Genomic DNA, 26,321 nt, shown 5'->3' on the forward strand with positions numbered 1-26,321 from the left:
GCTTCTTTAAGGTAAAGGAAGCTCATGGTTAAATTCATCTACAAAAGATCATCTCTTAAAGTGGCTTGTTTCGTCTGTGCAGTTAGAAGCTCCAGTAAGCAGAGTTTGGTCTGGACACACCATTCCCTCTTGTGTTTGAGCCATTCTACATGCCCACCAAGAACAAGGCAAGTCTTATAAACCCTTATAAAAGACTTATAAACTCTTATAAATGAATTATACTTTTAATGAAGTATATCTCTCTTTGTCTCTTTTGATTTTGAAGAGTCCATGATTGTTGTTGGTTTGGACAAAGGGTCTAAGGGAAGGGAGATTGATTTCTCAGATCAGGTTTCATCATTGGTCAAAGAAGAAACCTTTATGCTTTTATATAGTTTGATGCTAAAAGTTCAGGTTGGAGTGTTTCGTCAACAGCTCGAACTTGCAAAGGAGTTGAATAGACTTGCATCAATCCACTGTGTCTGTGCATTCGGTGATCTACTTGAGATAACAAAGTATGTTCTTTTGGTTCCTGCTGTGTGTACCTGAACAAAAGTTAATGTTTTTGTAGCCTTTTTTAATGTTCTTATGTAGTGTGATGCTGTGGAATACGCAGATCTGTGGGGTCTTTTCCTGCTGGACTCATCCTTCACTCGTACTTGGGCTCTGCTGAGATGGTTCCTGAGTTTGCAAAGCTCGGTGCTTATTTCTCTTTCTCTGGTTTTCTTATGTCCATGAGTGAGAAGAAAGCCAAGAAGATGTTGAGAGCAGTAAGATTTCAATATTTTATCTACGCACATATTACAGTTTTTCTAGATGGAATGGAATTTTGATTTCAGTTTTTTGCTTGGTAGGTTCCTTCTGATAGGATCTTACTAGAGACTGATTCACCCGAAGAAGGAGATCATTCTCTGCCCGAAGAAGGAAACTCATCTCAGGATCTTGAGCCTAATGCTTCCAGTGGTGGCTCCATGAAGTTGCCGAAGGAAACACTTGATCACCCTACTAATATTCATACCGTATGTTTTGTTGTTGTTACTTCTTTACAGCTTTAACTCATATAACTATGGAATTTTAAGGTTCTAATCAGTTACGGTTAAAGGTACTTGTGTATGTAGCAGGGTTGTTGGACATGAAGAACGAAGAGTTTGCGGAGCTAAGCTATAGAAATGCTGTTCGGTTATTCTCTTACTCAGGTTCAAAGCTGCTTCTTGAGAGAGGTAAATCACTTCTTGTAGTGTTTCTCTTTTCATCTTTGTTTGGTCACAGAACAAGTGTTTGATAAGGATTTGTGTCTTTAGGTGCTGCTGATGTCTCTGGCCACATTCAAAACCATTCAGCAACACATGTATCATAAGTTCATAAGACACTGTAGTTCTGTTTATCATTACTCTGTTACGAGTGGTTGGAGTTTGACTAGTGTTGTAGACTCAACTCTTCTCTTTGTATAAGACCTTTTATACATCAATGAGCAGAAAACCAATGACAGGACCAACTTTTTTAAAAGAGTATATAAGGTAGTTACTGCTCTCATTGCCAAAGTGCATACTTCATATTGTTTTTATAAACTTTTAATTGTTTGGATATCCTTATATATTATTTTATATACCTTTATAAATTGTATAAATTAATCTATAAACTGATTTATAAATGTTTATAAACTAATTCAAGGGTTTAGAAGTTGATTTATTAATATTTATAAACTAATTTAAGGGTTTGTAAGCTGATATATAAAGGTATATAAACTAACTGATTAATTTTCTATGTTAATGTACAAAAACGTTATAAAAAGATTCATAATGGTTTATTTTATAATGTTTATAACGTTATAAAAACATTCTTCTTGTCTTTTCTTGCTCTATAAACTCTTCTAAATTGATTTATAAACACTTTTAAATTGATTTATAAACCCTTATAAATTGTTATAAAGATAATCAAATTCTTATAATCTTTTGAATAAACCCTTATAAATAGATTTATAAACTCTTATAAATAGATTTATATTTCATATATATTTGATCAACTCTTATAAATATTTTCTAAATCCATCTACACACACGAAAAAGCTCTTATAAACCCTTATAAGATGATATAAATCAATACAAAATTTATAAATGGTTTTATAAGCCTTTATAAATAGTTGTATAAATATTTAAATGGTTTTAGAAACCTTTATGTTTTTTATAAACCATATATAAACTCTTCAAACCCCATTAAAATCTTTTATAAACCCTTTAAAATATTATTTAATTTTTTTATAAACTTATTTAAGCCTTTTACAAACCCTTATAAATTCTATATAAAATCTTTATAAACATCTTTAAGCCCTTTCGGCTTAAAGCCCAACACATGGATACACAAGATTAAATTCATAAAACTAAAGAACACGTGCATGCTTTGTAAAGAGATGATGATACGTGGTAGATTCTGAGGCACATGCAGACAACAAGCAAAACTCCACCGCTTCATAAATTTTACATACCTTTATAAATTATTTTATAATCATTTATAAAGCTGTACAAACTTTATAAATTATTTTTATTAACCCTTATAAATTATTTACATACCCTTATAAACCCTTATAAATCATTATACAAACCATTATAAATTATTTTATAAGACTTTCTAAATGGTTATAGATTCTTTTAGATGATTTATAAACCTATACGACAGTGCCACTATGATCATGAAGCTCAAGGCTACTATTCATTCTTTGTAAGGGACAGATGAGTTATGTTACTGAGAAGTTGCTAAGTATGCTCAGATTGCTGCTGAAAAAGTGCCCAAGAGTTTTACTGCCTTGATGTTCGTCTCACTTCTGAGTGGTTTCAGATATCAGAACATGGACAACCTCAAATTGTTTTTATAAAATTTATGAATGTTTTATAATCCCTTATAATTATTTAAATGATTATATAAAACTTTATAAATATTTGTTATATTCTTATAAGTGATTGTATAAAAGTCTATAAATCATTTATAGGAACATATATATATATAAACTATTGATAAAGGTTTATAAGTGATTTCTAAATCTTTAAAAGTGATTTATAAACATTTATAAATTATTTATAATCATTATAAAGCCTTATAGACTGAATTTACAAACTCTTATAAATAAAGTATACATTAATAATTTATTTAGAAAGCCTTATAGATTAATTTTATAAACTCTTATAAACTCTTATAATTGATACAGTAAAATTATATCATCATAACAAACAAAAATTAGATTAACGGGACAATAATGAAAACGGCAACAGGGACCAATCTAAAAATGTCGGCAGTGGTTCGAGTGAGTTGTTGTCGTTCCCTCCTAAAGAGACCTTTCCCATTAGCAAGTTTAACAAGCAGCCTAACACTAATCCTGACATCATCCCAGAGCAACTTTGTGCCCAGCCAGTAGTGCTGCAGCGTAGATTTAAATTCACCTTTCCAGTGGCGAAGGGTATTGACCCAATCTTCCCTGCAGATCTTATATTAATAATAATATCAAGAAATATCATCAAATACACAGCTCACAAAAACCACAATCCTGACCTGCTCATGGATGCAATAGCTCTCAAAGCAGGACCTATCTGAAGAAGAAACGCCCGCACACGTTGCATAATGGATACATCAGACTTCTGTGATTCTTCCAATTTCTTCGCTTTAGCTTTGGCTTTAGCCAGACTCAGCCCTCCACTGCTTCATCACACTCCTCGGGAGAGGCTTTGCTTTGCTGCGAAGTAATCTTTTCTCCCTTCTTATTATCAGCATCACGCTTGTTGGCAGTTGCCACAGAAGACCACAAAGACTGTTGAACCGATCTATACCCCAACAGCAAGTAAGGAAACTCTAACTTCCCAGCTCCTCCATCATCATCATCTACAACATCATTATTCATCACTCACACACAAGTAAAAGGTAACACCCTTCGCAACAAAACCCATAGATATATACATCTGAAACTTTACCATGAGGAGCAAAAGCGCTTGGCTTTATATCATCACTAGCACCATCTTGCTGAGGAATGTAAAATCATTCACTATCATTCTGTATCGATATCGAAAGCTCCTGAAAACGTTATCAGAAACAATAATTACAGCCCTGGAATCACCAACGTTAGCAACAAGTAAACGATCACCAACGAGAATAGCAGTAGATGCAGTGGAACCAGCGTCTACTGTGTCCTCAGCCACCGCCTCAGCCATCAAAATCACAACCACCTCCAAACACACTACCGCCTACTCCAAACTCCGAACCATCACAGCCTCCATTAAAGACTCGTAGCTTTCCAGCAACAAGCCGGCGGATCTCGACGGTTTTGAATCGCAATCTCTTGAATCTCTTTTGTTGCCGCTGTGTGAGACAGAGAGACGGCGGATCTCTACGGTTGATTCCGAGAGAAAAGATCGATCCCAAAACAATCGATGATTGAAGCAAATAGGGCGAGGATAGTATTGTCTTTTGCTCATTTGTTAAAGTGGTATTTTTGAAAATGTCATTTGATTGATGGTAAAAGTGAAAAGTGGTACCAAACAAAGTGTAGTTATGAAATTTCCCCTTTTTAGTTCCCATACCAAATTTTCACTTATAGTATGCTGCGTGTTTTTTTCACACACAATAAGATTTCATATTAATGTATTACTAGATTTTGACCCGCCCTTAAAAAGGGCGGGTATATTTTTGTTTTTATGGGCAGGTATATTTTTGTTGAAAAATTATTTTACGTAATAAAAATTTTGATTTTTGATAAATTATATGTTTTAACTTTTTATGAAATTTATCTTAAATCTACTTATATGACTTATTTTGTTATTTTTAATATGACTAAATATTAGAAGACTTTAAATAATTCTAACCCGTAATATGATTTTATTTATTTAAACTGAAGTTAAACTTATTTTACACTGATTATTTTTTAATTTAAATAAAATATTTTATATCTTCAACACTCTTGTATTGAAAAATTCATTTGTGCGTTTCAAAATATTTTCTATAATTTTATTAAATTTAGTTTATATGATTTAGTTTTTATTTTAAATGAAACTATTTTTTAAGGAGTTGAGATAATTCAAACTCATACTATGACTGTTGATTAATCATTTGTTATTTCAAATTGATTTTATTTTGAGGTTTCATTTAATAAATACTTTCAAATAATTAATAATGTGAAAGATTTTTTGGAAAGATATGATGTAAATATTTAGGAAACAAAATTTTCAAAAAGACTAAAAACTGAATTATATTAAATATATTAAATACTCTTTAATGTAATTGTAAAATAATGATTTTTAATTGATTGCAAATAATGATGAAAAAAATACATGTAATTTTTGTAATTATTTAAAAATTTCAGGGACATATTCCTAAATAGTCATCTGCTTTAATTGTATAGATATTAGATGAAATCTCATTTTTTCAAGTGAAATTATTTAAAATTCTCAGATTGTAAAATGGAAATATATTATACTAACGTGTGTTGTGCACATGTATTTGGTAATGTCACACATTAAAGATTAGCCAAAGAAAAGGTCGCACGGTTAAACCATATTGTAACGTTTTTTTCGCTTTTAATGAGATAATTTTTAGTGAATATTCTATAATCATCAAAATCTGTTAGGATTAATTAAATGCATTGAATATAGTTAGAGAAATTTAAGGTAGGACCAAAAAATAATGAATTAAATGAAAAGGTCCAAACAACCTTGCATAAGTAGATTTTTTCAGAATGTTTCTCTTTTAATAGTATAGATGAAGGTTTTGACTTCTTTAATCTCCCAGAATAATTAATGGAATACGAGTCAAAAGTTTTGGTTAGATATAATTGGTATATATATATATATATAATCAAGCGATCAATCAAATAAAAACGCATATGTTTCAAATATATATTGAACATTGACCCGTAATTGTTTTTGCTATGTGTATATTGTTGAGCCGATTCTGATCGAGTTATCCACTTTATTTTTATTATATTCATAAGAAGATTAAGTCAAGTAAATTGCAAGTACTTTATTGTATTAACAAAAATATTAAAGTCAAAGAAATTGCAACGCAGAAACGTTTTCTAGTCAAACTATAATAAATGTTCGTTAGTAGAAAAAAACAACAACACAGAGAATGGAAATGAAGTAATGCTTAATATACAGACTTTCATCCATTATAAGGACAATTCTTTACGGCTATTATACTTTTTAAACTAAATTATTTTTACTATTGAACAATTTCAAAAATATAAAATTTAAAACATTCTATGTGATACTAAGGTAATAAAACTATATTACAAAATAACAAAAGAATAAAAAAATGTATAATAACACAAGTTATCATATTAAAACAATTTGAAATAATAATATTAGAAAATCTGGTGCGTAGTGTAAGGCCATTATTGCATCGACAATTTTTAAAAAACTTATGGACAATGTGGACTAGATTGGTGGGTCATTTAAGCACAGGTTATGTTCTTTATTATCTAATCAACATAAATTAAAATATTTTTAAAATATTTACAAATATACAAATGATTTTCAATTATTATTTTTAAATGCTTTTATATAGAAATTTTGAGAAATCATTTGCATTTAGAATATATAAAACTAAAAATATTCATATATAATTAATTTATTTTGTTTTATAATATTAAAATTATGTTCATGGCCAAAATTAAATTTTAAAATAAAATATATACACAAATATTTTTAAGTTTTTAAAAGAATAATATTTTAAATCAAAATATAATATAATTTATACAATTAAATATAATTCATTATTTTCAGTTACAAAATATAAAACCATATGAGTAGGAAATCTCATTTAATAGATATTCAGATTAACTATATATATATATTAGTGTCATTTAATTAAACTACATACCATATAAATAATATAAATATTATAATTTTGAAATTTGCATTGAAAAAATTAAGAACTTAAGATTTAAATTTAAAATTTTCAGTTTTAAAAAAAAATATTATAACTATTAAAACTATTAAAAATCTTACATTGTAAATTTTGTTACCAATGGTTTGAAATTTTTGTAACTAAAAAGATACAGATGATAAAACCATAGGAGTATAAAGTCTAATTTAATAGATATACATATTAAAAATATATTATATATTCTTGTTAAAAATCATTTAAATTTAATTATATACCATATAAATAGATAAAAGTGATTGGATAGATTTATTTACTGTTCTAATTTCAATTTAATTATATACATAATAGTTAGTTGATTCTCAATTCTTTAATATACTCACTATTTTATTATTTCATAATATGTAAAACGTAAAATAAATACTATTACATAAAAGTAATTTATACATATAAAGGTCATCCCATGCAAAACGCAAAGTGTTAACCCAACTAGTTTTATATCTTTAACAAGAAAGAATAGGTTAATGCGATTGTAAATTGTGAAAGTCTCATTGGTACAATGGTTAGAATAATGGTTTATTAATGCTTATATATTAGGAGACATAGATTTCGAATCCAAAAAAAAATTAAATTATGTGAATTAATAAAGAGAAAATACTTATAATAGATCTACAACAGGACACAAACAATCTTCATAAAACATGTAAAATTATCAGTTGTAAAATATAGTATGTAATATTTTTATAGTTTACAAATGGGATTGCAAATCACATCACAATTAAGAGAATGACAATCATAATTCATGAGAATCAAGATTTAGTAGGGATATGATTTCCTTTCTATTGAGACATGATTCATTCTATTAATTGATAGATTGGAGATCAGTATCTAAAGAGATCTCTACTCAATTAATGTTATGAAACAACACGAAGGCAAGAAATAAGGAATCATTCAATACATCATATTTTTTGCTAAAGAATGCATTCAATACATAATATTTTGTCCATCCCATATATATATATATATATATATATATATATATATATATATATATATATATATATATATATACACACACCCATACAAGTCAAATCAAACAACATAATAAACATCAAATCTTACTCTTTGAGTTTTATATCAGTAGCAAAAAGGAACTGTGACAGAAATGGCTCAAACTATGCGTATTGTAATGGTTGTAATGATGTTTTTGGTAACAATGCAGTGTGGTAATGGAATGGATACTAAAAACCACCGTGTGTGTTTCAAAAATTGCTTAGAGAAGTGCCAAATAGATGATTACACATGTCAGTTGAAGTGTGAAGCACGTTGCCCTTCCCCACCACCGTCTCTTCTAGTGTATGTACTTCATATCTCTTCTTTTATAACTTTTTCTTCTTGTTTAAAACATTATTGAATATTAAATATTGTATTGAATGGATACAACTACTAGTGAGACAAAAGAAAACCCCTATATGTGTTTCAAAAATTGTGAAGAAGAGTGCCAAATACATGATCACGCATGCCAGTTGAAGTGTGAAGCACTTTGCCTTTCCCCACCACCGTCTCTTCTAGTGTATGTACTTCATATCTCTTCTTTTATAACTTTTTCTTCTTGTTTAAAACATTATTGAATATTAAATATTGTATTGAATGGATACAACTACTAGTGAGACAAAAGAAAACCCCTATATGTGTTTCAAAAATTGTGAAGAAGAGTGCCAAATACATGATCACGCATGCCAGTTGAAGTGTGAAGCACTTTGCCTTTCCCCACCACCGTCTCTTCTAGTGTATGTACTTCATATCTCTTCTTTTATAACTTTTTCTTCTTGTTTAAAACATTATTGAATATTAAATATTGTATTGAATGGATACAACTACTAGTGAGACAAAAGAAAACCCCTATATGTGTTTCAAAAATTGTGAAGAAGAGTGCCAAATACATGATCACGCATGCCAGTTGAAGTGTGAAGCACTTTGCCTTTCCCCACCACCGTCTCTCTCAGCGTACGAAGCATGATATTTCTTGTTTTAAAACTTTCGTTTCGTGATTAAACAACTGTATTAAATCATAATGTTTGATATATAACACAAAGGGATGAAGCAGTCATGGCGCCAGAAGAAGGTAAAAGCGATATGTGCTACCGAGATTGTAGCAACAAATGGGGCCTTGACTCAGCTCGTATGGAACGTTGTTTGAAGACCTGCCCCACGAGTGCTACTCTTTTTTAGTTCCCATACCAAATTTTCACTTATAGTATGCTGCGTGTTTTTTTTCACACACAATAAGATTTCATATTAATGTATTATGAATGTTTTGACTTCTTTAATCTCCCAGAATAATTAATGGAATACGAGTCAAAAGTTTTGGTTAGATATAATTGGTATATATATATATATATATATAATCAAGCGAAAGCGATCAATCAAATAAAAACGCATATGTTTCAAATATATATTGAACATTGACCCGTAATTGTTTTTGCTATGTGTATATTGTTGAGCCGATTCTGATCGAGTTATCCACTTTATTTTTATTGTATTCATAAGAAGATTAAGTCAAGTAAATTGCAAGTACTTTATTGTATTAACAAAAATATTAAAGTCAAAGAAATTGCAACGCAGAAACGTTTTCTAGTCAAACTATAATAAATGTTCGTTAGTAGAAAAAAACAACAACACAGAGAATGGAAATGAAGTAATGCTTAATATACAGACTTTCATCCATTATATATATGTTAAATAAAACCATCCAACAAACAACAATCTTGCTTTGTGAGATATTTTTTTTTCTTGAGTTTTATATCTGTTGAGATTTTTTTTTAAAAAGTTGCAACGGAAAATGGCAGGAAAAATGTGTATGATGATGATGGTATTGGTGATCATGAACTGTGGTCTAAAACCATGTAATGGAATGGATACTAACGTTCACACACCATCGTCTCTCGTAGGGTATGTATTGCCTGCATGTCAAAGCGTTCTTTTTAAATTATTTTCTATCAGAAGTATTGATATATGTATAAATTATTTTCTATTGGAAGTATTGATATATGTATATTGTTTTAATTTGCGATGGTACAAAGGGAGGAACCTCTAATGCAACCACAAGACAATGCTCAATGCTACCAACGTTGTAGCAGAAAATGCGGCTCTGACGGAGAATGCTTGGTAGCTTGTTTGAAGAAATGCCCCTAAACCTCTACTCTTTTTTAATTTCTCATACAAAAAATGATTCATGTTTTGTCTGTAAAATTATGCGACCAAGGCATTATCAAACAAATAAAAATTTGATCTTTGATATAGAAGAAGAACAGAAGATATATTTGCAGAAAATGAACCAATAATTGATAATCGTATAGATAACTACTTAAATACACAATCTCTCTTGAAGAAAACACAAAGACCTGCCATCTAACACTTCACCACCACAAACTCCTTTACCCTTCTTTGCCACTGCCATCAAAATAATAGATATGTCACAATAACAAAGCTGCTATATGATTATTACTCGGACCTTGCGTATTCATATTGAGAAGCATTGAATCATACACTAGCTCCATTGTAGACAGAATTTGGCAGCCCGAACAGCGACACCCAAAGCACGATGAATCCTGGCCACCATTGGTTTTGCCATAATCTTAAGCTCAATGGATGATATGAGAATCCTGATAAGGAATTGATGAAGGCTGCAGAAGCTTCATCGTCACCATCTTGCATGTGTGAGAAAATTTCAGAGATAGTCGGGTTAGAGTCAACAGAGAGATGTAGGTGCAAATTTTCTGGTGTAGATGCTAGTTTTGAAAAGACGGTGGTGGAGTAACACTGACAAAGGTCTGAGTTTCATCGTCATTTTTGTGGTCACAATTGTGCTTGAGATATCGTCTTTTCTTCTAGCCAATTTTTTAATTTTGATTTTGGGTCTTTCCAAATAATAGGTACAGAGGTGAGATTTGAGCAACTACTGTTTTTTGACTGAAAATAATAAAAAAGTTGTTTCAAATCCTATTCATAGCTTTTTCTTATCAAAATTATCTTTGAATAACAATAGATTTGATTAAATCTTTTTATAAATTGTTAATTGAATAACAATGGATTACAAATGATTTTAAGTGAGTTTAGACAAAAATCATATTCAATAACACAAGATTTGAAAAAAAAAATCATTAGTTGAATAACCGAAGATTTTAAAACAAAACCAAAAACACTAAAATCCCCAATTTAATACACCTCTTTTAGGGGGGTGTATTCGACTAAGAGTTTGAAGTGATTTGTATTAAAATTACAAATCCACTGTTATTCAAACGTGGATTTAAAAAACACTTTAAAATCCAGTGTTATTGAACTTGACATTTTATAAAACACTCTGAAATCCACTGTTATTGAACAAAACTTAAGTTAGATATTTTAGAGTGCTTTAAATGTTTCTAGAGTGTTTGAGGTGATTTCTTTAGTTATAAAAACAAAAATACAAATCCCACTGTTTTAGATGAGATTTCAAAGTGTTTTAACAAAAATCACACTAAATCCTCTAATTCTCCTACAATCATCTAAAAATTCATTAAAAATCAAATCACTTCAAATTTCGGATTCAATACACCCCCCCCTTAATCTTTTTCTTTTCACGTTGTCAATTTATAAAGAGGAGAATAATATTTATACTATCTAGGAAATCTGTTACTTCCCACAAAATGACAAAACATAAGATAAGTATTATCTTAATAGATAAGCATTATCACCCATAATTATTATGAGAAGGACAAGTGTCCAAGATAAATATTCACATTTACAACATCATCCACTATATATGTGCTAAATGAAACCATCCAACAAACAACAATCTTGCTTTGTGAGATTTTTTTTTTCTTTGAGTTTTATCTGTTGAGATTTTTAAAAAAAAATTGCAACGGAAAATGGCAGGAAAAATGTGTATGATGATGATGGTGATGATGGTATTGGTGATCATGAACTGTGGTCTAAAAACATGTAATGGAATGGATACTAACGTTCCCACACCATCGTCTCTCGTAGGGTATGTATTGCCTGCATGTCAAAGCGTTCTTTTTAAATTATTTTCTATCAGAAGTATTGATATATGTATAAATTATTTTCTATTAGAAGTATTGATATATGTATATTGTTTTAATTTGCGATGGTACAAAAGGGAGGAACCTCTAATGCAACCACAAGACAATGCTCAATGCTACCAACGTTGTAGCAGACGATGCGGCTCTGACGGAGAATGCTTGGTAGCTTGTTTGAAGAAATGTCCCTAAACCTCTGCTCTTTTTTAATTTCTCATACAAAAAAAAAATGATTCATGTTTTCTGTAAAATTATGCGATCAAGGCATTATTAAACAAATAAAAATCTGATCTTTGATATAGAAGAAGAACCGAAGATATATTTGCAGAAAATGAACCAATAATTGATAATCGTATAGATAACTACTTAAATACACAATCTCTCTCTCTCTCTCTCTCTCTCTCTCTCTCTCTCTCTCTCTCTCTCTCTCTCTCTCTTATCATTTGACAATGCCGTTCAAGAACCGGTGACTAAGAACAGCTTCCGCCATTGGCCGTTTCCTGTGGTCAGCGTTCAACATTGCCTACCAAAACACCCCCCCCACACACACACGAGAGTTTAGTCTCGTTTCTGAGATATGAAACATTTTTTATTTTTTGATTCTCAGCCTACAGAGAGAAACATTGACCACTTAAGAGGGACTAAATACCTGGAGTAACTCCCAACCAGCTCTATCACCAAAATCCAGAAACTTAACAGCTTCCTCAAGGCGTTCATCAGCTTCCTCAAGGCGTTCATCAGCTAAACAGTACCTGTATTAAAAAGTTTAGTGAGTTTGTCGAAACACAGGCTATACCTAACAGAGACACTTGGAGGAAGAATAGATTAATTGATAATACAAAGAGGCTTACTCTCTTACTGCCTCAATATCCAACCGGAATGTGTTTTCCAGTAGTCTCTGCAGTTCATCAGATTAAGCTAACGGTTAACCAAACACTATGCGGAGATATGTTAGACGCCAACACATGCGAGCTTATATATAAATGAGCAAAAACAAAGCTGTTTAAAACATTCGCATGCCATCCAGTCATACGGTAATCTTGCCTGAAGAGAAAGAGAATCCATTACGCCTGCTTCGCAGAACGGAACAAAGGCCAAGTATGCAAAGAGAAGGCCGGCCTCATATCTGTAAACCACAAGAATGTGTTATATCTTTATCCAATAACACTCGCAACTAAGAAAATGAACGTTACTTAGAAAGTATAAGCAATACATGTCATCTGCAATCCCAAAAGCTCTCTTCTCAAAAACTGTGAAGGCGCCAGAAGCAGTTGCCCTTCGCCAAAGTTGCTCTGATAGTGCGCCAGAGGTCGCTCCTTCTTCCAAGCATGATGGCCTGTAAGGTAAGCTCAGTCTATTAACAAAGAGTTCATACAGAGCGCTAAACAGCAAGACCAAAATGGCCGACGAATATCAGAAAGCTACAACTGCTGAGGATAAACAACGAGTCAGGGAGAGAAAAAGAGAAAGCGATGGAACCTTATGTCAACAGAAAAGGCTAGATCTCGCAGCCTCGGGATTAAATAAATGGCTTCACTCTCCGCTGGCGTACTTGAAAAAAAAAACAATCAATTAAATTAGCAGAGAGATGATACACTTATACTGAGAGAGATGGATGCTAGCACTTTCAGATACTCGAAGGGAGGCATACTTGAGAACAATTGAGGAGGGACCGAGGCTTTGGTGTAACCTATCATTGGCATGCATAAAGGCTAGACCTTTCATTGCACCTTGTAGGATCGTAATGACGAAATTTCTCCTTCGTTTCATCGTCACCTCTTTTTCATAAGGATTCCATACTCCTTGTGAGCGAGCTCTTGATGTTTTTTCACTCGCAATTCGTGCGTAATCAGCTGCACTATCTTTACCACCGTCACGAAAAGCCAGCCACTACATAATGTGAATCAATCCAACCTCTATACTCCATAAGTTATGCCAAAATATCCACATACTTGCGTAGCATAGACTCAAACAAACAAAGCTCAACACTTCAAATAGTAAAGCCTAACCTGTTCACCAAATTGAGTCTCAAAGCCACCAACAAGTATAAGCAGGTTAGCAGGTAGGTTTTTATTGCTCTGCGTAGACAAGCAGAACAAAAAGATGTTGCACTATTATTTTATCCATTAAATTTTCTTTTAATGCATGTCTATTTATCCAACCTGGAGAAAAGAATGTGCATTCAACTCGTTTGCAGCCATCATGTCAGCCTCAATTCCACCAGCACGCTGTCCGGGATAGACCTTTACAGAGACGTGTGTGTGAGACAAAAAAATATAACGAAAAGCAACCTAAGATCCACTCTTCTAATACTGTAAGGAGGTCAGAACAAAATGTGCCATATGATGTAGAAACATTCATGAAAATAGAAAATTCCCACAGAAAGAAAAAAACAACAACAATGTTTGCTGAGAAAAAAAAGAAAGAAGGTGCAAAATAATCACCTTAAAGGTGATAGGTGTTCCTCGGAATGGACCCTGTGATATTCTTCCTTCGTATAGTCTGCAGACAAACTGCCGTGGCTAATACATTTTTTAAATTCACCAAATATATCGCCATCTAATACATTGTTTTACATAACGCCAAAAGTGCACCTGATCTTAACGCCACCTTCTCCAATGTCCTGAGATTTTAATCTCCCAATATCATCGGATGTCGATTCAAATTCAGCTCCTGACTGCAACCCTGAATAACTAGACGTGCAAGAAAAGCTAAAAAGCTTAGAACACAAAAGCAAGATGCACAATAATCATAAGGTAAGTCAATGTAACACACTACCATATACACATAAGAGTCAATGAGATTAAGCAATCGAAGACCTAGGCCCGGGCCAAGCTACAGCCACAGACTCACACATACATCTTTGTATACACTGTGCTCAGATAAACATGCTCGTACCTATACTATACACTAAGTAAACAGATCATCTTCTCCTCCACTATTTCGATATTTGAGATTCACGAAATCAGTGAGGAGGTATACCTAGTTACATTCATGAATCCGTAGCTTCCGATAAGCCGCCCTACCTCGAACGAGTCAGCGCTGGTGATTAAACTCGCCGTAACCGCATGCAGCCGCCGAGTCGGCCGATTCCTTCCACGCGAATTCAAAATCCGAGCGCCGGAGAATCCGCCGCCAGATTCTCGACGGATCAAAGAGAAACGCGAAACGCAGTCGAAGGAAACGCGATGAACAGCGACCGGATTCATCACTTTCAGTTCGTGAGTGATGATTCAACGACTGTGTGCCAGCCAGTATGAGAGAGATAAGGGCCGCGAAAAGTTTTTCTCTTTGTCCTACGTGGCTTTTTATATTAATAATTAAATAATACTATAACCACACGCCGTTAGATTAAAGAACAATCTTTTTTTTGACGGTCAGTCATTTGCCACGTCGGAAAAGTAATGAGATGCAGATAAAGCCTCTACCGGATTTAAAATTATATCCGGTTTTCATTCGGTATTGAGATAACCGAGTTAAATCAAACCGAAATGATGACCATGACCACAGACCATCTGAACCACTATTTTGGTTAGTTAGGTTAGAAGTTTGGTTCGGTTCAGTGAATTTTCTAAAAACCGATCTTCGACAATTAGTTTCTTTAGTTTTTTTCTTAAAAAAAGTTTGTAATCCAAACAATTCAAAACCCCAAATCGAACTAACTGAATTAACCAATTTCAAATCGAACAAACTGAATTAAATCAAAACTTTAACAACATTTATTAAAATCTAATCGAAATAAAAGGTTCTGACCAATTTTTCAGAACCACACTAACCGAACCAATAAACTTTATTTCAAGTTAATTGGAGGTATTTTTGTTGAATTGAACTAACCAAAACTTGAACTAACCAAAAGGTCCAAAACCAATAACCCGATCTAACCGAACCTTGACTGTTTCTTTGAGAAGTCTTTCTCTCTCCCTCAGGTTGAAAAATCAAAGGTTTGAGTCTTTGAGAGAGTCTCTCTGTATAATAACTTTCGAGATCAATCTCTCAACCAACCAATCCATCCATCACCTGCTTTAGTGACTAGCTCTTACTTTTACTTTATGGAACCGGTTCAATCCGCACCGCCTGCGAACTCAAACTCGCCGTCTATACCGCCGCCGGTGAACTCGGTGCCACCTTTTCTGAGCAAAACCTACGACATGGTTGATGATCCTTCGACCAACGAGGTCGTGTCTTGGAGCAGCGGGAACAACAGCTTCGTCGTCTGGAACGTGCCTGAGTTCTCCAAAGTGCTATTGCCTAAGCATTTCAAGCACAACAATTTCTCCAGCTTCGTTAGGCAGTTAAATACATATGTAAGCAAAAGCATCACTCTTTCTTGTATTACAATTTTGAGGAAAATCGTCAAGTTTTGAGCTTTTTTAAAAGGTTTGAAGTGTTAGTCGATGTGTGGTGGATAGATGTTTTGTATCTAATGTACGTTTGGTTGTTGCCTTAAATGGGTGTATAGATGTTTTGTATCTAATGTACGTTTGGTTGTTGCCTTAAATGGGTTCTTGCAGCTTCTAAGACTGGTATAGTCACTAGAACTATGCAATTATGTTCCATCTGGGTTTTAGACTATATAGTTTAGCATGGTGGTTTAATGACTAGACCCATGTGGGCTATATTGCATTTTATTTTTCTAAAGATCTTGTCAAGTCAATCTTTGTACTCATCAAAAGACTGCACAGAACTTTGCAGGGTCAGTTTCACATATGCCTGTAGCTCTAAATCACAAAAGAGAATGTCTTTCTGTTCTCTGAACACTTAGGTTTGCTTCCATTTCTTAATGTCCGTCCAGGTACATGTAGATAACGAAAGAAGTCGTTTCTTTTTCAAACTGATGCTTTAACTATGTTTTGTGGTCTACCTGTTTTTTTTTTCCTTTTTTTACAGTTTCTCTATGTTGGCGTTCTTCTTCCATCTAGCTGTTGATCTTTTTAGTCTCTCTATGCTATTGTGTCTAGGGATTTAGAAAAGTTGATCCAGATCAATGGGAGTTTGCAAACGAAGGATTTTTAAGAGACCAGAAACAACTACTAAAAAGTATTGTAAGGAAAAGACCTTCACATGTACAGCAGAATCAGCAACAGACTCAAGTTCAGAACTCACCTGTTGGCGCTTGTGTGGAGGTGGGGAAGTTTGGAATAGAAGAAGAAGTGGAAAGACTAAAGCGTGACAAGAACGTTCTTATGCAAGAGCTTGTGAGGTTGAGGCAGCAGCAACAAGCTACCGAACACCAACTGCAGAATGTGGGTCAGAAAGTTCAGGTGATGGAGCAAAGGCAACAGCAAACCATGTCGTTTCTAGCAAAGGCGGTTCAGAGTCCAGGCTTCTTAAACCAGCTGGTGCAACAGAACAACAATAATGATGGCAACAAACATATTCAGGGAAGCAACAAAAAGAGGAGACTTCCTGGAGATGATGAACAGGAGAATTGTAAAGGGCATGATGATGAGGCTAATGGTCTTAACCGTCAGATTGTTAAATACGAAGCAGCACAAACTATGCTTCGGCAGATCTTAAACAGGAGTAGTAGCTCGCCTCGGTGTGAATCAGTTTCAAACCGTCCTGAAAGTTTCCTGTTGGATGATACTCCCACTACTAACTCTCTGAACTCCGCAGATAGAGTTTCTGGTCCAAGTCCAAGCCAAGGAGTAGCAGCAGCTGCAGCTTCTTGGAGCCCTGAATCTGATTTAGTTGGGTTCGGGACAGGTGATGGAGTGTGTTTCGATCCAATAATGGCTGCTTTAGGTGGGTCGCTGGAAATAGAAAGCGATGAGATATCTCCTGTAGGTGAGGGAGAGGTGACTGAGTTACAGAACGAGGCCCCTAAGCTGCCAGGAGTCCAAGATTCATTCTGGGAACAGTTCTTTGCTGACGAAACCCCATTGATCGAAGACGACATTCTTTCAGGAGCTGTGGAGAATAGTGACATAGTAATGGAGCAACAAGAAATGAACCATCTTACCGAACAAATGGAACTTCTTTCTTCAGCAACACAGAGGAAATGAAGGTAGGAACATGGGAAAAATATCTGCATTGCTGATGTTCTGTCTTGAGAGTTATCATTTGTTTCTCATAGATGTAGATCTTCAGGGGATATGAAACGAAGGAGGAGATGTAAATATAAAAAAAAAATCCCATTTTACCATTATGCTTGTGAATGATCAAATCTTTGAGTAGAGATTTTGCTGTCTTGTTTCTAATACATGTTACTTTTGTGTGAAAACATGCTCCGTATCACTAATGAACCATTAGTAATGGTAAGATGAATTACTACCTAAAGGATGTACAATTGATATTCCTTTAGTAAGTAATTTTTGTAGCTTCCTTGACTCGAGTTTGATGCTCAGACCAACACAACGATGATGATAATGAGTAGAACAATCCCAAAAATGAGAATAAGAAGGCATGTCTGCAATTAGCTTTAGCCTTTAGCTGCCTATTTGGTGGGATGCCACGTCGAGCCCAACGCGATGAATAAAAAGCCCGTTTTGTTTTTCCTTTAAGGTCTTTTTTTTAGTGAAGACAAAGCCCACTGTGAGGGTTAAAATTACTAACGTAGGTTTTTAATTGGCGTAACGCAATCCCCACACGTGAAGTGTCATAGAAAAAGCAACGACACTCGAAGTGCGTTTTCTCTTGAATCTGCGTTTTACACAGCCTCTCTCTCTCTCTCTCTCTTTCCAGGCTACGAAGATCAAACTCCATGGCGGTTTGTTATTCCATCTTTGTTCTTATTCTTATAGTATCTTATGCGGGAATGATTTTGCCGTAGTTCTTCCGGAATTTGGATTATATCCGCTTGCCGACGAGTTTGATTTGCTGCTATTTGCTAATTCTTTGTTTCTGTTTCTGGAATCGATTTTTGAGTCTATCAGTGTTGATCTGTATTTCAGAAATCGTGCAACCTATCTCTATCTATCTATATTTGTAAAAAAAGTTTCTTAATCTCAGCAGCTAAGAGTTTCTATCTCCGGTGAATTTTTTCTATTGTTATAGTGATGGAATACAGAAGAGTATATGTTCCTTCCAGTGATTCCATTTAGATGAATTGATTCCCGTTGCTAGCTCTCCATTCATTTGGGGCGTTATGTCATCTGATTTTAGAATGTTTAGCAATCATGTTTTGGTCGTGGATGATTCAACTGCACTATATTGTTTTGTTTTGTTTGATTAATGTAAAGATGACTTTCATTTTCTAGTTAACATGTCTTGATCCATAGATTAATGTGTTTTAACTATAATAGTACAATCTTATGAGAATCTAGTCTTCTTTGTCATAATAATATGGAACCTTTGATCGGGTTAGATATACTTGGATGCAAAAAATTTGTTAGTTCGGCTAAAATTTTCATTTAACGCATGTTTTATTGGTTTCAGTAATGATTTTAACCCCTTTTTTAACTCTTTTCTGATGACAGATAAGATCAGTCAAAGTTAGCAATCTCTCATCAGGAGCAACAGAGCATGGTATCAAAGAGTTCTTCTCTTTTTCCGGTGAGGTTGAAAGCATTGACATCCAAGGGTTAGTCATTGCCTGATTCCCGTATCTTTTTTTTACTGTCATTGTTTCGAGCTTGAGATGAAGCCGCTGTTAAGTAAGATTTCTCTTAATGTTATATTTGATTCTGAGCTTCTTTTGGTTGCTTTCATGTTTTATAACTAGCAGCAATGAGCATAGTGCTTATGTCACATTCAAAGATCCTCAAGGAGCAGAGACCGCTGTGCTCTTATCAGTGGGTTCACTCTTATTCCCTTTAACTTTTACTATTATATTCCTTCAACTAGTGCATATATGCTAAGTTTAATACCACTTTTGCAAAAGTTGGAAATTTTGTAACTGCGGTCATCATACTAACAACTAGGGATGTTTTTCAGGGTGCAAGTATTGCCGATCAGTCAGTCATCATTGAGATGGCTCCTAACTACACTCCACCTGCTGCCCCTCATGCTGTAATGTCTTCCATCTTTAGAGTATCTATTTATAGATATAATTTTCCATCTTCCATTTAATTGGAACTATAAATCATTTCCATTGATGTTTGATATTATTTGGCAAAAACTTGCAAATATGTAAAACATGTGATTGGTAGATATTTATAGATATAATTTTCCATCTTCCATTTAATTGGAACTATAAATCATTTCCATTGATGTTTGATATTATTTGGCAAAAACTTGCAAATATGTAAAACCTGTGATTGGTAGATGTATTGAGCAATAGAGTGTCTCAACAGAAATCTCTAAAGGTTTTAACATGTGTTCATTTCCCAGGAAACACAGAGCGGGGGAGGAGGCGGAGGCGTCGCAGAATCAGTTGTTCAGAAGGCAGAAGATGTTGTGAGCAGCATGTTAGCAAAGGGTTTCATCCTCGGTAAAGACGCGGTCGGCAAAGCAAAAGCGTTCGATGAGAAACTCGGTTTCACTTCAACCGCAACAGCAGGAGTTGCTTCTATAGACCAAAAGATCGGTCTAACCCAAAAAATCACAGCTGGTACAAGCTTGGTGACCGAGAAGATCAAAGGGGTGGACCAAAGCTTCCAGGTCACAGAGAGGACCAAGTCTGCCTTTGCGACTGCGGAACAGACTGTGAGCAGCGCGGGAACGGCCGTGATGAAAAACCGTTTTGTATTAACAGGTGTGAGCTGGGCGGCAGGAGCGTTCAACAGAGTTGCTAAAGCAGCTGGAGAGGTTAGTCAGAAAACAAAAGAAAAGGTTGAAGCTGAGCAACCACCACAACCGTCGCAGACAGAGCATCAACCACCAGAAGGGTATTCTCCGATTCATTCGTCTGAATCGAAGCACTAAATCTCATTACAGTGAAGAAGGTTGCGTTTTCTTTTTCTTGTTGGTTTCTTTGATATGAAAAATGTGGGATTTTTTTTGTCTTTTGGATTGTAACATAAAAGCTATGTTTGGATCTTCTACATTCGTAGTTCGTGTTTCTTATAAGATATTCATATAGTATTCACTAATCTCTTTCGTGTCGTTGTATTCATCTCATAACATATCTCTTGCTTCTTGTCTTGCCTTTGACAGAGGGATGTATGTTTTCAAAAGCATAAAGCTTTTACTGTGAAATTAAAAGCCTTTTGATCGCTTACTTCAACCATTATTTCCAAGGATACGATCATACGATTCTGTAAAAATGTTATTGATTCTGAGCTTCTTCCGTATGGTCTGACGTTCTAACTAGTAGCAGTAACGAGCATAGTAGTGCTAATGTCACATTCAAAGATCTTCAACAAGCAGAGACCGCTGTGTGTGCATTGAACTACAGATACAATAGTCTCAAACCCTTAAAAAAAATCTGCCCTTTTATTAAGTGGGTAACGTCTTTCCTTTTAATGTTAAACTAGACCTTGACCCGACCGGGCGGGTATTTATTTTCTGTTTTTAAATTTTGTGTTTATATTAAATGATGAATTTGTAATATTTGCACATAAATTCCGATTGAAAATTAATTTTTGCAGTTATAATAAAACTTAAAATTAAAAGCTTAATAAAATATTTTGATACATAATTTAAATTTCTTAATAAAAATAATATAGAGGTGGGTCATATTTTTTCCAATTTCAAAAACTTAGCATCCCAATAAAATAAATTTATAAATACATAAAATATATAAACCATATTTGGAACAATATTTCTATCAAAATAAATTTGTTAAAGAAAAATAATTTAGCGATGTTGTTGTTTATTTCTAGAGTTTGACCCGTGACCGTATAAATATTTGCTTTCATTTTAAATTTTTATTTGTACTAATGGTATAATATATATATATATATTTAAATTAAAATGTATTACATAATTATTAATAAAACATTTTAAAACATAACAATTTTATTTATTATTATATTTTGTGATTTTGATCGTCTATTATATCACAGTGTATCATATAAACAAATCCAACATTTATAACTTATTATATTTATATTATGAAACCATTATACTAATAATATATGAATAAATTATTTTATATTTTATTTATATATTATAAAAATTGATTATGATGTGTGATTTTTATTTTATTATTTATACCAATAAATATTAAAAATATTTAACATGTTAAAACGAAGTATATTGGGAAATCTATTTTCGTAAATATTTGATTAAGAAAATCTATTATTTAAATTAAGAAAATACATTAAATGCTTAAATCTATTATTTAAATTAGAAAAATATAAGCATACTTAAATATAGGTTCAATAAAGACAAGTATACTTAAATATAGGAAAAGACAAGCATACTTAAATATAGGTTTAATAAAGACAACTATAATTAAGGAAAATGCATTTACAAATCAGAAAAAACAACTATAATTAAGGAAAATTAGTTTATTACTTCAGTGGCATTCTAATGTAAATAACTTCAAAAACTTAGGGGCATTTTCAAAGTGTACTTCTATTTTAATAGTATAGATGAGAATAATGTTAAAATGATACCTTCCATATTTACTTGGGCGTTACTCCAATATTCCTAAATACCTCACTGTTTTTCCTTTAGTGTGTGCACGTTCCCAGCCTCTCTACTTTAAAAGTGTAGGGTTTATAGTTTCCAGTTCTGCTTATATTCTAATTCGCAGCCTCTCTTCCAAAGTTGTATTTATTTTGGAACCCGAGGCTGAGAAAATTTGCCGAAACTTCCATCATCATCATGAGTTCCCGTAGCTTCTGCAAGAGAAACATTCAAAGTGTTGTAGGATGTCCTGAATGTTGTTACTTGTTTCTTGGAATCTTGTCAATGGAATGTCATCTCAGTTCTTTATGTATGATCAAAGCTGATACATAGTTTTATTATCTAAGCCAAAGAGAATATTATTTGAGCCTAACCAAACCGTTTTTTCTTCTTCTCAATTTTTGAAATAAATCAAACTAGGTATGCTGGTTCGAATACTTGGTTTTCTGATAGTCCAGTTCGATTAATTGAACCGTAAAAGAAATTCGGTTCAGTTTGGTATTAAATTAGTTCAGTTTTTAAATTTTTTTACCAAACTAAACAAAAAATTTGGTTTTGATTATATTTTGATAAAAAAAAATTGGTTTAAAGCTTGCTAAATTTCAGTTAATTTGGTTTAAAATTTTGGTTAATTTGATTAATCCGGTGAAATTTTAGGTAATTTTAGTTAGTTCAGTTGTTTCGGTTCGAAATATTATTATTCAAAGTTTCGTTAAATATATTTTAGAAAAAAAAATCTAACTAACGATCGAAGCAAAAACGGAAGTATCTTCCTAATCAAACCGCACTCGGTACTTCACACCGAACTGAATCGAAATTAGTTGGGTTCGGTCGGGTCCACTAAAAATCCCAGGCCTTAAATCAAACTGTAACAGAAATTAAGCACGCGATCTGGTCGCAGCAGAATTCTCATCTTCTTCAATTCGAACGAACCTTTCGAGGAGTAAACAACACAAAGTTAGTAATCGAACTCACTCCAGAGGAATCAGATCTCTCTCTCTCTCTCTCTCTCTCTCGCAATGGTTGGGAATCATCGTCATCCCACTCCCCACAGACCCAGATCGAAAACTCTAATCTTCATGCTTCTCCTCTTCTCCTTCTCTCTACTCCTCATCCTTTACACCTTATCTTCCTCCGCTCGACCCTCCTCCCTCTCCCATCCGAACCCGACGGAGACCTCCTTCGTTGCCTCCCTTGAGCAATTTCTGATCCACAAGGCGCCGAAGCTTACCTTTGGAGACGACACGGTGCGTGGTGGCGAGAGCCATGATGATGATCTGAGGAAGCTCGATGAGATGGAGAATCGGTTGTTGAACGAAGATCCTACCGGGTTCCCGGTGAAGGTATACGTGTACGAGATGCCGAAGAAGTTCACTGTGGATCTTCTCTGGTTGTTTCACAATACTTACAAAGAGACTTCGAACGCCACTTCTAATGGTAGCCCTGTCCATCGCCTTATCGAGCAGGTACTACATAGATCATTTAGAAGTCTGAGACTTTGTTGGAGTTACTTTAGAAAGACACTAACACAAGCACGAGAGAGAGATAAAGAAGAAAGCTTTAATGATTTTAATAGCCATCATTGTAGTTGTGGTTAGTGTTTCTCCTTTCACCGTATTGCAGCACTCTATTGATTATTGGCTCTGGGCTGATCTGGTCTCCCCTGAATCCGAAAGGCGTTTGAAAAGTGTCGTGAGGGTCCATCAGCAGCAGGAGGCAGACTTTTTCTATGTTCCGTTTTTCACTACAATCAGCTTCTTCTTGTTGGAGAAGCAGCAATGCAAAGCACTCTATAGGGTGTGAGTGAGCTTCAGTTATATATGTTTCTATCATTAGAGCTAGTCTTCCGTTTTAGATAGTTCCTGTTGTAGTTTTTCATCTTTTTTTTTTCTTTTGTGAGTGTAGGAAGCTTTGAAGTGGGTCACTGATCAGCCTGCTTGGAAAAGATCTGAGGGAAGGGATCATATCTTTCCTATTCACCATCCCTGGTCTTTCAAGTCTGTCCGCAAATATGTGAAGAAAGCAATCTGGCTTTTACCAGATATGGACTCCACTGGGAACTGGTGACTCTTATATCTTCCTTCTTTAACTGATTCTGAGTAACGTAGTCTGCCCTCCTAGCTATATTTTGTTGACTCTGTTTTGAACTTGGCCTTTTAGGTATAAACCTGGGCAAGTCTCTCTCGAGAAGGACCTGATTCTTCCGTATGTTCCCAATGTGGATAGATGTGATGCCAAGTGCTTGTCAGAAAGTGCACCAAAGAGGACCACTCTTCTTTTTTTCCGAGGGCGGCTTAAGAGGAATGCTGTAAGAGTCATGCCACCTCCGCCTTAGATTTGTTCTTACCTTTTCTAATAATTTGAATACTTCATTGTATTGGGAAGCTCCCATTCCTCTGTCTTGCCGTACAAATTTGGTCTCTCATGATTTGACTACTGAATTGTTGTCGTAGGGAGGTAAAATACGTGCCAAGCTTGGTGCAGAACTAAGCGGTGTCAAGGATGTAATCATCACTGAGGGGACTGCCGGAGAGGGAGGGAAATTGGCAGCTCAGGAAGGCATGCGTAGGTAAAATCTAGGTTGCTTCATAACCCATTTGGATGCGTTACAGTTTTTCTTTTTTCTAAGTGCGTCTGCCTTCTAGCAGATCTTTATTCTGTTTGTGTCCGGCTGGTGACACACCATCCTCGGCAAGATTGTTTGATGCCATAGTCAGTGGATGTATACCTGTTATAGTCAGTGACGAGTTGGAACTTCCATTTGAAGGAATACTTGATTACAAGAAGGTAGGAAAGAAAGGAAAAATATTACATTGGTCCTCAGAATATTCCTGAATTTGTCTATTTATGTAGCTACTATCTTCTTCGTTCGCGCTCATTTCGTTTCATTTATTGTCCCTCTCAGGTTGCTGTGATCGTTTCTTCTAGTGATGCAATACAACCAGGGTGGCTTATCAATCATTTAAGAAGCCTCACACCTTCCCGAGTCAAAAAATTCCAGAACAGCCTTGCTCAAGTAAGTACTTACTTTTTCTTTATCTTCACAAGCTCCGGTTTTCAATGTGACACTCGCATTAGTGGATTTTTTTATCTTCTGAGTAGTATGGTTATTTTCATTTTTGTTAGTACTCGCGGCATTTCCTATATTCCAGCCCTGCTCAGCCATTAGGTCCGGAAGACTTGACATGGAGAATGGTATGTACCTACCGAAACTTACCCATCTTAATTTATTACCAATAAGCATTAACGATATCTTACAGCATGTTGTAACTAAATTAGTATTGATGTTGCACAAAGAGAGAATACGGTAGACAGATGTTTATGATATATTTTTGTCTTTGTTGTCTACCTCTGTTACTTTTTAATCACCCATTCAATCTCAGTAGGAACTTACTGCAATGTCAAAATACAATATTTGGAAGAAAAAAATTGATGTTCTTGTTGCGACTACAGATAGCTGGAAAGCTGGTGAACATCAAGCTTCACACAAGGAGGTCACAGCGGGTTGTTAAAGGATCTAGGACTATTTGCAGATGTGATTGCTGGAGACCCAACGCTACAGCCTCTAATCCCTTTAGCCCTCTCGTGTCTTGAGACCCATCACTCTACTTCACATTTTCAGTCTTAAAATCCACTGGATATGTATACTCAAGGTCAAGACTGTTTGAAATTCTTATCCTTTAGAATTGAACTATTACCTGCTGCGTTATATATTGTAAGGTCATTCAACTTTAGCCATGTGGAAATGTTATGAATCTTAATGGTTTCTAAGACTGGGTATGTCCTCTCTACGCAATTTTTATTTCTCTCATTTTCTGCTATTGTGTTATTCCTTTACGATATTTTGAGTTTTAACTGGTAATGTAGACGAGTTGGAAGAGTTTTCCACCACCAGCCTGTCTAAATAATCGTCTAATATAAAAATTCTCCAAGTTGAACAAAAAT

At 34.2% G+C, this 26,321-nt stretch overlaps 5 protein-coding genes and 2 long non-coding RNA genes across 9 annotated transcripts; 6 read left to right on the top strand and 1 right to left on the bottom strand.

Annotated features, from left to right (window-relative positions):
- Positions 1-267: 267 nt before the first annotated feature.
- On the top strand, positions 268-954 carry LOC108829935 (uncharacterized). The gene is made up of 3 exons (XM_057004289.1): positions 268-494; positions 596-749; positions 859-954. Exons 1-3 carry the CDS (start codon positions 271-273, stop codon positions 952-954), a joined length of 474 nt encoding a protein of 157 aa, XP_056860269.1. The 5' UTR covers positions 268-270.
- A 7,092-nt stretch (positions 955-8,046) lies between these two features.
- On the top strand, positions 8,047-9,204 carry LOC130507974 (uncharacterized). Its single transcript, XR_008942627.1, has 4 exons — positions 8,047-8,196; positions 8,291-8,630; positions 8,725-8,847; positions 8,937-9,204. It is a non-coding gene; the product is annotated as an uncharacterized LOC130507974 (long non-coding RNA).
- Positions 9,205-11,648: 2,444 nt separating this feature from the next.
- Positions 11,649-12,231, top strand: LOC108833728 (uncharacterized). The gene is made up of 2 exons (XR_001946745.2): positions 11,649-11,869; positions 12,002-12,231. It is a non-coding gene; the product is annotated as an uncharacterized LOC108833728 (long non-coding RNA).
- Positions 12,214-15,203, bottom strand: LOC108833727 (uncharacterized). Its single transcript, XM_018607135.2, has 12 exons — positions 14,904-15,203; positions 14,516-14,614; positions 14,366-14,423; positions 14,084-14,164; positions 13,931-13,999; positions 13,573-13,811; positions 13,401-13,472; positions 13,135-13,257; positions 12,966-13,047; positions 12,773-12,819; positions 12,571-12,673; positions 12,214-12,444 (listed from the first exon to the last, which is right to left on the bottom strand). Exons 1-12 carry the CDS (start codon positions 15,128-15,130, stop codon positions 12,361-12,363), a joined length of 1,284 nt encoding a protein of 427 aa, XP_018462637.2. The 5' UTR covers positions 15,131-15,203; the 3' UTR covers positions 12,214-12,360.
- A 620-nt stretch (positions 15,204-15,823) lies between these two features.
- Positions 15,824-18,099, top strand: LOC108833723 (heat stress transcription factor A-1b). Of its 2 annotated transcripts, XM_018607130.2 has the most exons (3): positions 16,086-16,225; positions 16,604-16,713; positions 16,880-18,099. In XM_018607130.2, the coding sequence occupies exons 2-3, from the start codon at positions 16,702-16,704 to the stop codon at positions 17,924-17,926; spliced, it is 1,059 nt and encodes a 352-aa protein (XP_018462632.1). In that variant the 5' UTR covers positions 16,086-16,225; positions 16,604-16,701; the 3' UTR covers positions 17,927-18,099. The 2 variants fall into 2 exon arrangements, with proteins under 2 accessions (XP_018462631.1, XP_018462632.1); XM_018607129.2 differs by lacking the exon at positions 16,604-16,713 and having other exon boundaries at positions 15,824-16,225.
- A 389-nt stretch (positions 18,100-18,488) lies between these two features.
- LOC108833724 (binding partner of ACD11 1) lies at positions 18,489-20,893 on the top strand. Its single transcript, XM_018607133.2, has 5 exons — positions 18,489-18,630; positions 19,340-19,443; positions 19,588-19,654; positions 19,797-19,871; positions 20,193-20,893. The coding sequence occupies exons 1-5, from the start codon at positions 18,625-18,627 to the stop codon at positions 20,724-20,726; spliced, it is 786 nt and encodes a 261-aa protein (XP_018462635.1). The 5' UTR covers positions 18,489-18,624; the 3' UTR covers positions 20,727-20,893.
- A 2,342-nt stretch (positions 20,894-23,235) lies between these two features.
- On the top strand, positions 23,236-26,197 carry LOC108820319 (probable arabinosyltransferase ARAD1). 2 transcript variants are annotated; one of them, XM_018593276.2, is made up of 9 exons: positions 23,236-23,842; positions 24,000-24,173; positions 24,282-24,439; positions 24,537-24,684; positions 24,830-24,945; positions 25,025-25,163; positions 25,282-25,392; positions 25,503-25,571; positions 25,830-26,197. In XM_018593276.2, the coding sequence occupies exons 1-9, from the start codon at positions 23,396-23,398 to the stop codon at positions 25,968-25,970; spliced, it is 1,503 nt and encodes a 500-aa protein (XP_018448778.2). In that variant the 5' UTR covers positions 23,236-23,395; the 3' UTR covers positions 25,971-26,197. The 2 variants fall into 2 exon arrangements, with proteins under 2 accessions (XP_018448778.2, XP_056858930.1); XM_057002950.1 differs by lacking the exon at positions 24,000-24,173 and having other exon boundaries at positions 23,237-23,842.
- The last annotated feature ends 124 nt before the right edge of the window (positions 26,198-26,321 follow it).

The sequence above is a fragment of the Raphanus sativus genome, chromosome 2 (genome assembly GCF_000801105.2).
Source record: "Raphanus sativus cultivar WK10039 chromosome 2, ASM80110v3, whole genome shotgun sequence".
In the NCBI taxonomy this organism is placed as follows: Eukaryota; Viridiplantae; Streptophyta; class Magnoliopsida; order Brassicales; family Brassicaceae; genus Raphanus; species Raphanus sativus.